At 35.7% G+C, this 17374-nt stretch overlaps 1 protein-coding gene across 4 annotated transcripts in view; it reads left to right on the top strand.

The window, feature by feature from the left end:
* Nucleotides 1–17374, top strand: part of Bltp1 (bridge-like lipid transfer protein family member 1) — a 176825-nt gene that overhangs the window by 55569 nt on the left and 103882 nt on the right. For all 4 annotated transcript variants that reach the window (XM_051185792.1, XM_051185794.1, XM_051185793.1 and 1 more), the window contains exons 23-29: nt 1950–2129; nt 3131–3259; nt 7001–7120; nt 8448–8728; nt 9382–9632; nt 13366–13624; nt 15106–15943. In XM_051185792.1, coding sequence (XP_051041749.1) covers nt 1950–2129; nt 3131–3259; nt 7001–7120; nt 8448–8728; nt 9382–9632; nt 13366–13624; nt 15106–15943 — 2058 coding nt within the window. The remainder of the gene's footprint in view (nt 1–1949; nt 2130–3130; nt 3260–7000; nt 7121–8447; nt 8729–9381; nt 9633–13365; nt 13625–15105; nt 15944–17374) is intronic.

Raw genomic sequence — 17374 nt, 5'->3', positions numbered from 1 at the left:
CCCCCTTTACCCCCTGAGGTTTTGTTTTTTTTGGGTTAAAATGTTTTTTTTTTTTGAAGCGGAGGGATGGATTTTTTCTTTTCATCAAAAAAGCTCTCCTAATAAAGTTAGTAGGTCTATTATCACTATAGACTTCGGGCAAAGACACTTCCTGGCTTTTCGTAAGTGCTGGGAGTTCTCAGCAGTCCTTGGCATTTCTGAGTTTGCAGATGCATTGTTCAGATTACTGTTTCAGTTTTCAGTGACATATTCCCTGTTCACCTTTTTGTCCTAATTTTTCTTTCTTGTTAGGGTCTACTCTATCTAGTTAAGCACAACCTCATTTTAAAGTGATTATACCTGCAAAACTCATGTTTTCAAAATAGTGCTCTGAACCTACCTTTTTTAGGAGTTAGGATTCAACTCGATACAGTATGATGCAAGGCATAACATTCAGAATACAGTACTTATTTTGATGAATCAGATTAGTTGAAAATCCTGATTTTCTTTAGAAGAGAGTTTTATTGACTCTTACATTCTTTCAGATAAAAGGAGTTAAGGCATAGAGAATAGATAAATTTTATATAAAGTCATACAGTTAATACAAATTAAAGTTGTAGGAAAAAAGCTTCTAGTTATTGCAATAATGATTTGAAATTTCCTACAGAAAACTTCTTACAGATTTAGCCCTTATCTTTAAAAAAATGTTTTAAAAAGTACATCTTCATGAATGTATTGCAAGGCAGGGACACTAACTTCATAATAGGACATACACACATACACAAAAGAAAAACTATAGTAGTAATAGTTTACTAAATATCTGTGAACTTTCTTAATGTATATTATTGTTGAAAGCTCCAACAAAAGAAATATATCTAGTTAGTTAGTCGTTTCCACTTTTTGTGTCTCATTGTTGGATAGAGTGAGATTCTTGGTGAACAAAACAGAAATGGTCCTTATTCAAGTGATTTTTGGTAGAGAAGATAATATAGAGGAAATTGAAATTAAAATGAGATGTATGTTGTGCTTTGGTAGCATGTTACAGGGTATAGAGGCAGGAATATGATCATATTTGCAATATGTGGGAGCAAAAAGTATATGTTGGAAGGCTGTGCAAGGTTCTTATAGGAGGTAATAATAAATGAACAAAGATGATAGAAAAGATGGAAAAATGTCCATTGTCCACATGTATGTGGACATTTCTCGTGTGTGTGTGTGTGTGTGTGTGTGTGTGTGTGTGTGTGTGTGTGTGTGAGAGAGAGAGAGAGAGAGAGAGAGAGAGAGAGAGAGAGAGAGAGAGAGAGAGAGATGGAGGAAAGAGAGTGGATTAGTAGTAATCAAACCCAGGGCTTCATATATAAGTATGTGAAATTCTGTCATTAGAATACATCCAGGCCTGTATATAATGTTCTAATATTTTCTGAAGCCAGTGTATTAAAGAACACTTTTGTTTTAGGATATATCCTTTATTTATCTAAATATGTCTTAGACACTTAATCTTAGCTAAGAGGCTTAGCAACAATTCTGAATATCTTAGATTTCTCTCTGAAATACATGCTCCTTGGTAGTAAGTATATAAAGCACTCACAATCTGTGTGGATCTTGGTTCCCCTTCCATTCCCCATCTTCTTGATTATATGGTTTTCTTCTTCATTTGAGTATTTTAATATCATGGATCCTAGTCTCCCCTCAAGATTGACCTCTTACATTTCCTGTCAGAGTATTATATTGTTTTTATTCATGTAAGCAGTTACCAGCTTGAGAGCTGTATATTTTCAGGATTTAATATCTTTCCTTGTGGTGGCCTCCATAGATGTATAGATGCTGTACCATATCAGCTGAACACAAAATGCCCAAGGTTAATTCTGTAGTCTTATTTCCCAGACAGCATAATTTTATTGTTAATATCTGTGGGGGGGGGGCAGGGAAAGGCAATTAGAAATTACAGTGTGTTTTCTTGTTGCTTTCAGCAGCGACCACCTGTAGATGAAGTACTCAGGGAAGGTCACATCAATTTGTCAGGTCTCCAGTTGAGAGCACATGCTATGTTCTCAGCAGAAGGTCTTCCCTTAGGGAGTGACTCTTTAGAATATGCTTGGCTGATTGATGTGCAGGCTGGAAACCTTACTGCTAAAGTCACAGCACCCCAGGTAAGTTCTCACACTGCTGTCTCCATAGGTTCATTCTCACAGTACTATCTCCTGCCATCTTCCTTGTTTCCTTACCCACCTTCTTAAGAATCACTGTGTGATGTTCATTGCATTCCAATAATGCCATTCTAATGGGAGCCATTCTTGATACTTAGAATTTAGCAACAGACAAGTCATTGACAAGTTTTACTTTTCTGAGCCATATATAATATACTGATTCTGTTTAATACATGAATTTCATACTTTCTTTGGGGGAAAAAGATGCTCCAATATTGGAAGGCCAACTAATTTAGCTTTAATAATTTATTACTTATGGAACACTTCTTATCAACTTGTATTTTTCTCATCTCATGTGTTATATGGACCCACATTGCTTTAATCCATAAATAATTTTGTTTATTGTGTTCTTTGTTTTAAATGTAAAGTTGATATAGACTAGTTGCTGAAATTATGTATTTTGGAATGACATATGTATACCAGTCTCTTAATGTGTTTATTGTTAACAACTTTAATGAATTATAAAATCAAGGATATTTTTAGTCAGTATCTGAAGAATTAATCTGTTTATTTAAACTATTAAATAAACAGAAATGCTTTAATCTTTAAAATACCTAGATTTTTAGAATTGTGACTTAGTGTTATCATAGACAATTAGATTTTTAAAACTTAAATCTTAAATATTATATGGTTTCAGTTGCTTTTTTCTGCAGTTGCCTATACAGCAGATCCAGTTAGCTTTAGGAAAGTAAAGGATTTTACTTTAGAAGTTGCCAAAGTGGACTTTTTAGTTGAAATTGGTTTTCATTTAACAATATATTGACATTCACAAATGAAAAGCAACAAGCTCATAAATGATATCAAAATAGAAAATTATTGGCTAGACAGTATTTATTAAGTAGCAGTTATACAATTTTGAGTTCTTTTAGGTCATGTTAGAATTCATAAGACTCTGAACACTTGTTTAGAATGGTAATAGCATTGTCATCTGTTATTATCTGTAGCTGGCGTGTCTCTTAGAATGGGGGCAGACATTTCTTTTTCATGTGGTATGTCGGGAGTATGAACTGGAAAGACCAAAGTCAGTAATAATATGCCAGCATGGAATTGATCGTCGGTTCTGTGAATCCAAGGTATGTTAACAAGCATACTGGTGATGTTATAATCATTCATGCCTTTTTAAAAATGAAAGTTTGAGGCTTAGCTTTAAATCAAATGAACATACATGAAGTTAATAGCTCACTATGAATGATTTTTAAATTCTTAGCTAGTTATTTAGTTGGATCTACAATGAGGCCTCATGAAAACAGTTCACAAATGCAGATATTATAAGATTTTTGAAATACATTGCATTTTTACTTTTGGAATTCCTATCTTGACTGGAGAGCTGGCTTAGCAGTTAAGAGCACTTGACTGTTCTTCCAAAGATCCCGAGTTCTCTTTTCTTTTCTTTTTTTCTTTTTTTTTTTTTTTTTGCTCTCATTTATTCATCTCCCAACTCACTCTTCCTAGTCCCACATCTTCTCCTCTTCTCCCTTCTCTTTCATCTAACTCCCTCTCCACTCACTGACCCCCCCCCCCAATATGCTCATATCTTGTTCCTTTCTCCTTCAGTGAGGGATCGTGTATGAATCTCTTAGGTTCCTCCTTGTATCCTTTGCTCTGTGTCTAAAATCCATATATGAGCGAGTACATACCATGCCATGTTCCTCTTTTTGTGACTGCTTTACCTCACTCAGGATGGTTTCTTCAAGTTCTACCCATTTGCCTGTGAATTTCATTATTCCATTGTTTTTTTCCCACTGAGTAGTATTCCATTATGTAAATGTGCCACATTTCTTTATTCATTCTTAAGTTGAGGGGCATCTAGGTTGCTTCCATGTTCTGGCTATTACAAATAATGCTGCTATAAACATAGTTGAACAGATGTCTTTGTTGCATGTATGTGGATCATTTGGGTATATGCCTACAAGTGGAATTGCCGGGTCTTGTGGTAGACTGATTCCCATTTTCCTTAGAAACTACCATACTGATCTCCAAAATGGCTGTACAAGTTTGCACTCCCACCAATAATGGAGGAGTGTTCCCCTTTCTCCACATCCTCTCCAGCATAAGCTGTCATTGGTGTTTCTAATTTTAGCCATTCTGACAGGAGTAATATGGTATCTCAGAGTTGTTTTGATTTGCATTTCTCTGATAGCTGAGGATGTTGAACACTTAAGTGTCTTTCAGCCATTTTGGATTCCTCTTTTGAGAATTCTCTATTCAGTTCTGTACCCCACTTTTTCATAGGGTTGTTTGGTGTTTTGGTGACTAGTTTCTTGAGTTCTTTGTATATTTTTGGAGATCAGCCCTCTTTCAGATGGGGTTGGTGAAGGTCTGTGGGTTGCCATTTGGTCTTGTTGACTGTGTCCTTTGCCTTACAGAAGCTTCTCAGTTTGAGGAGGTTCCATTTATTAATTGTCGATATCAGTGTCTGTGCTAATAGGAGGAGCCATTATAGGTTTGAAGAAAAAACTGACTTTAGGGAAATATCCAGAGACTTACAAGGGTGAGCCCAACTGACAATCTGAGCAACAGTGGAAAGGCTACCTTAAATGCCCTTCCCTAATAATGAGATTGATAACTAACTTATATACTATCATAGCTGATGAAACAGAAGCAGACACCCACAGCTAAACACTGAGCCAGACTCCTGGAATCTAGTTGCAGAGAGGGAGGAGTGATAAGTAGAGGGGTCAAGACCAGGCTACAGAAACCCACAGAGACAGCTGATCTGAACAAGGGGGAGTTAATGGACACCCCCCTCCCCAGACTGATAGCTGGGAAAACAGCATTGGACCAACTCAGACCCCCTGAATGTGGGTCTCAATTAGAAGGCCTGGGCAGTCTAAGGGGCCTCTGCCAGCAGAACCAGGATGTACCCCTGGTGCATGAAAGGACTTTGGGGGCACATTCTCCATGGAGGGATACCTAGAGGCAGGAGGGAGGGCCTAGTCCCTACTTCAAATGATATGACAGATTTTGATGATCCATCCTGGAAGGCATCACCCTCCGTGTGGAGTGGGGTGGGCATTGGAGGGGGGGAAGGGGAAGGGAACTGGGATTGATATGTAAAATAAGAAAAAATAATAAATATTAAAAAAAAAAAAAGATCCTGAGTTCAATACACAGCAACCATGTGATGGCTCACAACCATTTATGGTGGGATCTGATGCCCTCTGCTGGTGTGCAGGAATACAGAGCACTTATATACATAAAATACATGGAAAAAAAAAGCCTTAAAAAAAAAAAAAAAAAAAAAAAGGAAAATTCCTATCTCATTGCATTATGATACAGTCCATTTGTAGTTTAGCTTTGCATGTACAGATTTAGAAATTAAAGCAATAAGGGCAAGTAAATGCCTTATGTGATTTGCTTTACACAGCTTTCTGGAACTTACTTTCAGTATTGCCATTTATGAGATTTCTGACTCCACAAATTGTAGTGTCTCTTCAGAATACTGAGCTGCTCCAGTTAGGGTTACTTTAGCACCTCCACAAGGGTCAAAGAGTATAGGACAGGAGCCTCTACAATTCTCTATAGTGACAGTGAAATGAACAGTGTCACTGTCACTACATGCCCTGTGTGAGTTTGAGAGGCCATTTGCTCCTGCTTTTGGAAGTGTGCATACTTTAGAAATCATGGCAGTTTCAAATAAGGAAAATAACCATAGTTTTGTGACAGATAAATGGTTAACAACTCAATGTTTCTTTACTTAATAGTGCCTCCCTTTATGTTCTTTTGCCATGCAAATCATATTTGTTACATCAGTCAAATTTTATGTTTAAAAAGCAGCAATGCCACCACAAAGATCAAACAGTAAAGTGTTTGTGTTATGTTATTAATATTTTTATTAGCAGGTTTATTAAGTCATAATTTACATGTCGGTATATTCACTCTTTTAAAGTTGTACAATGTAAGTTTTTACAAATGCTGTATACATGTGTAGCCATTAGGACCAGTGGAGATGCAGAGCATTTCTTATTTTAGTTAGTTCTTGTCCTACACAAATACTAATCTCCCTCTTTTGTAACTTCATGTTACTTTGTTTAGCTCTATTATAAAGAGTTTATTATATGTATGTGTAATACATGTGCATGGGTGCTCATGTGCCTCAGTACTTGTATAGTGGTCAGAGGAGGACAACTTTGTGGATTTGAGTTCTGAAGAGTGAATTTATGTCAGGAGGCTTGCATTGGCAAGTGCTCTTACCTGCTGAGCCATTTTGAAAGCCCTTTTACTTCTCTTATTTTGTAAAGGAAATACATCAATCTGTGTAGGGCATTTGTTGCACTGAAAAGCAACTGTTTCTTCTTGTGGACTATGCCACTAGTGTGTATGCATCACATGCTCATTGGTTTGTGTGTATGTTATCTGAAGAGTGAAGGTATTTATAGTTTATTTACTCATGCATGGTATAAAAACTTGTATATTTGACATGTGTACCTATTCATGTGATTTTCATAAGGAGATCTGATACCACAACCTTATATCTGTAAAATGCTGTGCAGCTTTACATTAAGCTTGTGATATGTTTACTTCATCAGTCTATTGTGGCATATTTTGAATCTCAACAATAAGTATTATATATGCAATATAATAATGTACATACATATAATGTAGTCAGAGAAAGAGAGATTGAGAAGTTTTCTATATGATTACATAAAGCTGGGTTAATTTGATTTCTGATTATTTCAGTTATCATTATTAAAGAATGAAACTTTTAATTCAGTAAAAAATGAACGTGTAACAAGAATTTTACTTAAATAATGAGATTTACCTAAGTGTCAAATTAATAGTTGGACTATCCTTTTTTTTTTTTTTTTTTTCAGTTGAGTTGTATTCCTGGTCCTTGTCCAACATCAGATGACTTAAAATATACCATGACTCGTTTAGCAGTAGATGGAACTGATATTTATATTGTGGAACATGGTTGTGCTACAAATATAAAGGTAATCAGAGTAATTCCTTTTCTTTTTACTAGGTCAAATCTCCATATCTTGAAACATTTGTGTCATCTCATAGACTATTCATACTTTTTACTGTATGTTCTCTTGAATTATTGTTTCTGTAGTAGGTCTACCACTTTCTCACTGTGAATTGTTGTAACATTGATTCAAATAGCAGGTTATATTTATGCCCATGGTATAGTACTTTTTAAAAAGATAATACTTTGAGTCCACTTAAAAAACTAGATACTCTGGCACACATCTATACTACCAGTACTCCTATGGTAAGGTAGGAAGCAGAGACAGGAGGTCCAGAAGCTTTCAGGCCAGTTAGAATTGCAGAGCAGTAGCAGAAATGAAAGATCTTGCCTGAACAGATCGGAAGGAGAGAAGCAACTTCTCAAAGTTGTCTTCTGATTTCCATGTGTATTCCATCCAGAACACATGGTAGTAGTGTGCCCCTCCCCTCCTTCTCTCCCTCCCCCCATAAATAAATAATTATGAAAAGTTTTTATTTTGAATGTTTGTTGGTTTTATCCAATTATATTTCCTCCATGGCTTCTAAAAGCAAAGCATTTCCTTATCTCTCTCCTTTATGAATTGCTTTTTTTTTTTTAAATCAAGCCCTTATCTTTACCTGGGGTTTCATTTTCATTACTTAATACTCTCACTCTACAGTCTCTTGTTCCTTTGTAGTTATACTCCTTTATGTGCATCTGCTCTTTATCAATCACTTATCTGTGTATATGTATGTGGGGCATATAAATGGCACATGTATGGAGGTCAAGAGAAACCTAGTAGGAGCTGTTCTTTCCTTTCACCATATGGCTCTGATCCAACTCCAGACTGCCAGCATTTATTCCTTCCTCACTTTTCCAGTCTTCCCAGCCCTGCTTTAGACAGCTTTTTAATTTTTAATTTTTTTATTTAGTGTGTGTGTTGGGGTTTACACACCTGTTCAATGCTTAGGTGCTGATGTTGAAAATCAGAAGACAACTTGTAAGATTTAGTTCTTTCCATCTACCATTTGGTTGTGGGGATCCAACTCAGGTGCTCATGATTGGTGGCAATCTTCCTTACCCACTGAGCCTCCTCAATTACCCTTCCTGCTTATTTTTTATTACATGTCTAATTTTCATATATTATTAAATTGTAGCCTTATTTCCTTCCTTTCTTTTCCTTTGTTAATTTCCCTTTTCTCCCTTACTCTTTTTGTTTCTTCCACCTATCCTTTACTTTATTTCAAGTAGGCACTAGTTCTGTAGTTTCTGCTAAAATACTTAAAAATACTGAAATTACAGCTTTGTTTCATTTTCTGATTAAACTTTAGATGGGTGCAGTTCGGGTTGCAAACTGTAACCTCCACAATCAGTCAGTTGGGGAAGGAATAAGTGCTGCAATTCAGGACTTTCAAGTGAGACAGTATATTGAACAATTAAATAACTGCAGAGTTGGACTTCAGCCCGCAGTACTACGGAGAGCCTACTGGCTGGAAGCTGGGTCAGCCAATTTAGGTCTTATAACAGTTGACATTGCATTAGCTGCTGATCATCATTCTAAACACGAGGCACAAAGACATTTCTTGGAAACTCACGATACCAGAACTAAAAGGTGAGTGAGTCTTTTAAGAGTGGTATCAGCATCCATTGACAATTACTTGATAGTTTTAGAAGAAGTTCTACAGTTGTGATGAATTAAAAATATTTTAAATAAAGACTTAATGTGATTATGCTCCTGTGTACTTATAAGGAAATACATCATTTGAAGTTCTGTAGTTAAATAACACAATAATTTTTTTTTTGGTTTGTTTTCTAAGTCTATACTGTATATTTTAATATTGCTATAATTTAAATTATGGTTTTTCTCAGCTTTGTATTTCTAATTCATCACCCCCAGAAATGATCACACACCATTGTGTACTTCAAAAAAGTCTTGACAGGCCTTCAAAACTTCAGGGATGAGTATGGACACCTACACCTTGTTTCATTAGCCTTTCAGGAATGGTTATACCTTTTAAAACAATTGTCAGAGTCCATTATTACTATTACTTATTTTCATCTTTCTTGCTGTGGTATAGCTGTGTTTTGTTTTGAAAGATAAATTGATTAAAAAGATGTACAGCAATATTAAATGGTTGATTGTATTTACTTTGATTTTATATATTATTAACAGTTGAGTTATACTTGATTATCTACCATTTTTTTATTTCTTAATGAGTTTTTTTCTGTGTTGTTTTTGTTTGTTTTATTTTGGGCTCTGTTTAGGTTGTGGTTTTTGTGGCCAGAAGATACCTTGAAGAATAAGAGGTGCAGAAACAAGTGTGGCTGTCTTGGTGGTTGCAGATTCTTTGGTGGCACAGTAACTGGCCTAGATTTTTTCAAACTTGAAGAGCTGACACCTTCCAGTAGCTCTGCATTTTCAAGCACAAGTGCGGAATCTGATATGTATTATGGCCAGTCTTTGCTACAGCCTGGAGAGTGGATCATTACTAAAGAAATCCCTAAAACTGTAGATGGTAAGAAAAATGTGTTGTATGTCTGCCACTAACCTCTTCCCTCTGTCACTGTGCCAGTTTGAAAGAAGTGTTACTTTATTCAATATAATTGATTCTTTTAAATAGTGTTATAGATAGGAATTAAAATAATCTGTATTCATTTTGTGAGTAACTTAATGCCAGATAAATGTAGTATTTCTTTCTTTCTTTTTTTTTTAGGGTGTTGACATAGGGTCAAATTAGCCTACTGTTAATAATGGGCAGTTTTGTCTGCGGCGCTTAGCCTAAGCATGTCCTCATATATACCATTTCTCTGTAGCTCACTTTAGTTTAGTTTAGTTTAGTAACATGTTACTAATTTTCCAAGATATTTTTCTTACCAATAAAATTGAATGTCAAGATGAGACATCTTATCTTTGCTGAGCGTTATTTGGGATGATGTTGTAGATATACTGGCTTGGCTTGAGCAGTGCAAGTGACTTTTTTAGTGTGTTAGATTTAGATTTAGCTGTTGTCTTTTCACTAAGACCTCAGAAATGAGTTTTCTTTTGGGCTTCTTAGTTCTACATTTCCACAATTAAGTTTAACATTGCCACTTTACATAGATATGAAACATTAAAAAACATCATTAGTACTTTCTCTTTAGGCTACTCTAAAAAGATTTAATTTTAAGATAAAATAATTATAAGAGTTTTTATCAGATTGATTTTCTATTCACAAAGCTTTTGAAGGAGACAGCTAGCTGCCATGCTAAATTCTTGTTTAATGGTAATGCAAACATGTATACTTATTATTTAGGGACATTTTATTTCAGGAATGTTATTATCATATAAAACTTACAAATAACTAAAATTTCTTAGAATTTAAAAAATAAAATGGATATTATAATATGGCTGTCTTCTTGTAACCTGCTAGTTGAATAATGTTTATTTCAAAGCCAAAGTGTTTATCCTGACATTCTTATCATGTCTTCGAAGCTATTATATGAGTTAGATGTTATACCTGTTTTTCATTTAGTATTTTTGAAACATGTTCTTGCTGTCTTGTTATCCTCAAAATCATAAGTCTCCTGTCTCTAGGGCTTTGTTTTTTTTTGGTTTTTTTTTTTTCTTGTGCCACCGTGCTTGGTTTATCCCTGCTTTACAGGATGGAAAATTTACAGGATGGAAGGGATTTTTGAGACTAAGTTGTACTAAGTTATACAGCTAAGTGTATGCTTTTATGTTCTTTCTTCTGTCTTAAAGTTGGCACTAATAATGAGGATTGCTTGATTTTCTAACCTGCAGATTAAAACCTAACCAAGGAAGAATATGTATGGGAAATTGTACCTGGTGGAAAGAGTTAAATATAGCAATTTCTAATGTAAATAGATCAAGGCCATTGTTAATTATAACTTTTCCAGCATTTAATCTTTTCTTGCAATTTTTGAGAGCAAGTTATAGATACTAAATTAGCCAGGATTCATCTGTAAAGGAGATCTTAATTAGTGCTAATAGTATGTGGTTTCGACTGTTGAGTCTTCCTGAAGCTAAGTGTAGATTTGTAGGGTCAGAATGGAATAAATAAGTTTATACTGGTAGAATTAAGGATTCACTTAGTGCCTATTATGTGGAAGTGAGTCAAACTTGTTTTGCTTTTGACTTTCAGTGTTCTATTTTGCTTATGTTAAATCTATAAATCATTTTTTTAAACCTTTATTCTTTTCTCATATATTACAGCCTATCTACAGTTTCCCCCGCCTCCACTCTTTCCAGTCCCTCCCCAAACTTCCCCTCTCCCAGATCAACTCCTCCTCTATTTCCATTCAAGGAAAAAAAAAAAAAAAAAAAGGAAAAAAAGAAAGAAAGAAAGAAAGAAAAAAGAAAAGAAAGAATAGCCCTCCCAGGGATATCCTTGGAACATGGCCTAACAAGATACAATAAAACTGGGTGCCATCCCTCATATCATGTCTGGATGAGGCCTTAGGAGGCAAAGGTTCTCAAGCTCAGGCAATAGATGCAGAGACCCCCCCTCCACTTCCTTTGTTAAGAGTCTCACAAGAACACCAAGCTATGTAGTCATAACATATATGCAGAGGACTTAGCTCAGACCCACACAGGATCCATGTTTTTCACATTAGTATCTGTGAGCCCCTATGAGCCCTGCTTAGTTGATTTAGTGGCTTGTGTTCTTATAATATCCTCGACCTCTCTGGCTCCTACAATCCTTCCACTTCCTCTTCTTTGGCTTTCCAGTGGCCCAGCTTAATGTTTGGCTGTGGGTTTCTATATCTGCTCCCATCAGTTACTGGATGACTCCTCTCTGATGACTATTGGGCTAGGCACGAACTTATGAGTATAGCATACTATCATTAGTAATCAATTCATTGATTTTTTTCCCCTCCATTCATGTTTTGTTTTATCCTGGGATTCTGGGCTGACCTTCCTCTGGTTCCTAGCCATCTGGGCAGTGTCAAGTGTGGGCTTGCTCTCATGGTGTGGGCCACAAGTTGCATCAGTCATGGGTTGGCTACTGTCACAAATTCTATACCCCATTGCCCTAGCAGTCTTGCAGGCAGGAAAGATTATGGATTGAAGGTTTTGTGGCTGGGTTGATGTCCTATTTATTCCTACTTCTAGGAACCTTGCCTGGTTATAGATGATGGCTAGATCAGGCTTCATTTCTCACATTACTAGAAGACTTCACTAGGGTCACTAGGGTCACTCTCATAGATTCTAGGAAGTTTCCATTGAACTAGGTTTCTATATCACCCCTCAAACAGTCACCAATTCCAGTTCTGTCTCCCAGTACACTCTCTGCATCTCTCCCATTCCCCTCTTTATCCCTCCTGTTTCTGTTGCCACTTGCATCCAGTCTACCCACAAAATATTTCCCCATCTTAGGGAGATCCATATGTCCCTTCTTGAGCCCTCTTTGTTACTTAGCCTCTCTGGGTTGTAGTGTGATTTTCCATTACTTAACACCTAATGTCCACTTATAAGTGAGTACATACCATGTTGGTCTTTTAGTGTGTTTTCTACTTACCAGTAGGGGCCCCTTTTCATGAGCAGTCACGGATGGCTGGAGGAGAGGGGAAGTTGAGCTAATTTTATGCTTTGGTGGGGGGTTCTAGGCAGCTAAACATCTATCCTTTTTTCTCTTTGTGCCTGCTCCTTCATTTTTGTAGTGCATTAAAGGGCTTTTAGGAAACTTTGACACAGGCCTGATGTACTATAGCTGTGAATTCATTATTTATGCATCCATTTATTGCTTTGTGTTTAAAGTTGTTTCTAGACACGGAAGTACCTTAGTGAATAGAAGATGATACAATCCCTGATCCTATTCAAGTTTTACAGAAAATGTGGAAAATGTTTTAAACAAGTGAATTTAAGTGAAATACATGATGTTCTTATATTAAGCTCTCTGTTAAGTATGGATTATGTGTATAATTGTGCACACATGCACCTACATGCTTGGGATTAAATTATTGGTTTCCATATCTCAAGCACATTTTCTACTACTGATCTATCCTTAGTCTTAAAAATCTTTTAATGAAAAATTAAAGAAGAAAAAGCAAAAATGTACATATTATAGACTGTGTACCCAGAATTTTGTAGACAACTTTTTGTAGTGTATATCATGTTACTATGTGAAGTTAAACATTTGTACTTTTAAAAAATGACAATACTTTAAAATGTTATGTTAAATTGCCATGTTTTTCATATATTCCTTCAACAATCTTTACAGTAACTTAACCCACATTTTGTTTGTTTAGGTAATATGAATGGTATGAAGCGGAAAGAATGGGAAAACAAATCAGTGGGAATAGAAGTAGAGAGAAAGACTCAGCACCTTAGTCTTCAGGTGCCCTTGCGGTCTCACAGCTCATCCTCTTCCTCAGAGGAGAATAGCAGCTCCAGTGCTGCACAGCCATTACTGGCTGGTGAGAAGGAAAGCCCATCTTCTGTTGCTGATGACCACTTGGTTCAAAAAGATTTCTTACATGGTACCAAAAGAGATGATGTCCAAGCAAGGTCAGTATTCAGTTAGACTTGGGAACTTGGTGGTAACTGGATTATAATTACTTAAAATAGTAGAAACTTCTTTTTTCTCCATTTCCTCATTTTAGATTTTATTCCTTGAACCTGGACATACATACATACATACATACATACATACATACATACATACACACAATATCAATTTGCCTTTCCAAATGAAATTAATATACTCTGCACAGATAGAAAATGCAAAGATGTAGTTATAATGGAAATATATCTTATCCTACCACTCAGTGAATTTTTATTACTATTCATATGCTGCCTTCTACTTCATTGAACATTTTTGGCCTTCTTAGTATATTAACAGTTGAACATTCCCTTCTTTTGAATTACCCTTGCTTAACAAGGTTTGACCCTTTAATACACTTTTCAGAGTTTGCTCTCACCTTCTTGGCTCTGTCTTTTGTCTTCATTACCATGCACTCCATTTTGTTTTCCTTCCTATTCTTCCTTTTCCCATAGCCTGATATTTGTTGAGTGGTGGCATTCCTCTGAATTATGTTCTGATTCTTTCTCCATTCATTCTAGGCAATTTCCCTACCTGGTCTCAATAGCTGTTTGGTTTAATTATGACTGTAGCTAACATCTCTCATTTGTAAAAACTACAGCTTAGGTAACTTGATATTTTTGTTTATGCTTGGAGACCTTCAATTCAGTGTTATTAAAATGATTGTTTTAGCCACAGATCTTTAGAGAAGTGGTTCTCAACCTTTCTAATGCTGTGACCCTTTAATACAGTTACTCATGTTGTGACCCTCTATGATAAATTTTTTTATTGCTACTTCATAACTATAATTTTGCAACTGTTATGAATCATAATGTAAATGTTTTTTGAGATAGAGATTTTTCAAAGGGTCATGACCCACAGGTTGAGAACCACTACTCTAGAGGAACAGAGCTGATAGCGTGGGAGGGGTGTGTGTGTATGTGTATGTGTGTATGTATATGTTTGTGCGTGTGAGTTTGTGAATACTACATTTGTGTAGTATCTCCTGGAGTCCAGAAAATGGTACCAAGTCCTCTGAAACTTGAGCTATAGGCAGTTGTTATCTACCAAGTGGGTGCTGGGTTCTCTACAATAACAGTAAGCACTCTTAACCCCTGAATCATCTCTGTAGCCCACAGTCCTTTCCTTGCCCTTAATCAGACACTATAAGTGTATACTGCTAGATGAGTTATAATGGAAATATGGAAAAAAAAACCTATAGTGTTCCTGGGTTTCTTTAAATTTTTATGATATTTAAGTTGCTTTGTTTTTGTTTTGTGGTTAGTTTTTATTAGCTTTGTGGAGAATATGAATTCATGTTGTAATGTTTTGCTATTTTGAATCAATATTTTAAAATTCTAGATTTTCTTTTATTGGTAATAAGATCAAAATTACTAAAATGGTCTTATAAGTACTTTATATTTAAAATTATTTGATGTGCTGAAAATAGTTTTCCTCTCTGTTTTAGTATTCCTACAGAAATTTCAGGAACCAGTCCTGTATCTCCTAACACCCAAGACAAGTCAGTAGGACAGTCTCCGCTCAGATCTCCTTTGAAGCGTCAAGCCTCTGTGTGTTCCACCCGACTTGGTAGTACTAAGAGTCTCACTGCTGCTTTTTATGGAGACAAACAACCTGTAACAGTTGGTGTCCAGTTTAGTAGTGATGTCTCTCGAAGTGATGAGAATGTTCTAGATTCACCAAAACAGAGGAGAAGTTTTGGTTCATTCCCATACACACCATCAGCTGATTCTAATTCATTCCATCAGTATCGGTCAATGGATTCTAGTATGTCAATGGCTGATAGTGAAGCCTACTTCTCTGCAGCTGAAGAATTCGAGCCCATTAGCAGTGATGAAGGCCCTGGAACTTATCCTGGTAGAAAAAAGAAGAAAAAGCAAATGCAACAGATTGACTATAGCAGGGGTTCCATATATCACAGTGTAGAAGGACCCCTTACTGTCCATGGAGAAAGCATTACAGATCCTCGAACTCTTCCATTCAAAACTCATCCTTCCCAGGCTTCCTTTGTTTCTGCATTAGGTGGTGAAGATGAAGTCATAGAACATCTGTATATTGTAGAAGGTGAGAAAACAGGAGAGACTGAGCAGATCACATCTCAGCAGCCCGTGATGAGTTGCTATCAGACTTACCTTACTCAGTTTCAGGTAATTAACTGGTCAGTTAAACATCCTACCAACAAAAGAACCTCCAAGTCCTCATTACATCGCCCTCTTGACCTAGATACTCCAACCAGTGAAGAAAGCTCATCATCATTTGAACAGCTTTCTGTTCCAACATTTAAGGTATAAGTCAAATCATTATTTTCCATTCATGTACGTGTATAATAAAACCATTTTAAGTTTTTAGAACTGCTGAGTCGTTTAACCTATCTTTCTGAAATATATACTTTCTGTTGTATATGACTACATGTACAACAATTAGGTTACAGGATTATTCTTCAGTATTATAAGTTTAAACAAATTCAATTGAAGATGGCTTAAGGTTTCATTATGTTTAGTAAATTATCATGTAGCATAATCTATATTTCCAGTACTCCTAAGAATAGTATCAAATCTCCTTTGTGAGCTCGTATTTTCTATTTCTTAAAAATAAGATTTTGGAAGCTAGAGAGATGGCTTAGTGGTTAACAGCATATAATGTTCTTCTAGAGGACTCATGTTCTCTTTTCAGCATCCTTGGTTGGCTCACAACCACCTATAATTCCTGATCTTGGGGATTCATTCAGGTCTTTCTTGGCTTCCACAGTTATCTGTACTCATATGCAAATATAGTCACAGATATGCACATAATTAAAAATTTTGGAATTGTTTTGAATATTTTTTTCTATTGGTCCATAATTGTTTCCTGTATATCCAGTGCAATTAATGAGTCAATTACTGTAATTTAGTGTGAATGTGGTTTCTGTAAACAACTTTACAAAAACCAAAAACATTTCAAAATATATTTAATGACATTAGCCAGTATGAAAACTTCTTATCTTTAAAACAATGAACCATAAGACAGTTTTATAATGTTAAAGATTAAGGTATATAAAGTCTATGGGCCTAATGAACAGTGTTTGGGAATTTTTCTGTGTGTGTGTGTATTGCATTATTGTCTATCATATTTTGAGGGTGGAAGTTGCACTAAAACTTGGAGATTGCTTTTTTTTTTTTTTTTTTTTTTTTTGAATAGCCTAGCTGGCCATTGAACTAAGTTCTTCCTGTCTCCCACTACACTCATTATTAGGTTATAGGCATATTTCCATGCCCATCTTTTTACATGGGTACTAGGGATACAAACTCAGGTCATTGTGTTTAAACAAGCACTTTATCCACTAACCACATTCCACAGCTTAGTATTTTAGCTGCAAATTGTAGGAGGAATCATTGAGGATGAGAATCAGACCTAGGGCCTCTGGATTATAGGCAAAGACAATGGTTCTCTAGGCTTTTATATATGTAGTTTATGTTTCTTTGTATCTTATGGTTATAGCAGGAGAAGACTACATCAGCTTCAGGAAGAACTAACTCAGTGTAAAAAAGAATTCACAAAGTAAAGACATTTGAAATTCCTGTTTTCGGTCATGTCTTCTCGTTCTATCCACACAACTCTGTCACTTACTTGAATAAAGTGCAAAGTTACCCATTGAATATTTTCTGTTAAATTTTTATATAATAAGATTACAATAGCAAGGTTACTTTTGGCATTCACAAATATTGCTTATCAGAACA

Source organism: Phodopus roborovskii, unplaced genomic scaffold (assembly GCF_943737965.1).
Source record: "Phodopus roborovskii unplaced genomic scaffold, PHOROB, whole genome shotgun sequence".
Lineage (NCBI taxonomy): Eukaryota > Metazoa > Chordata > Mammalia > Rodentia > Cricetidae > Phodopus > Phodopus roborovskii.
Note: the sequence above shows the minus strand (reverse complement) of the source record. Positions and strands in the feature narration are given on the sequence as shown.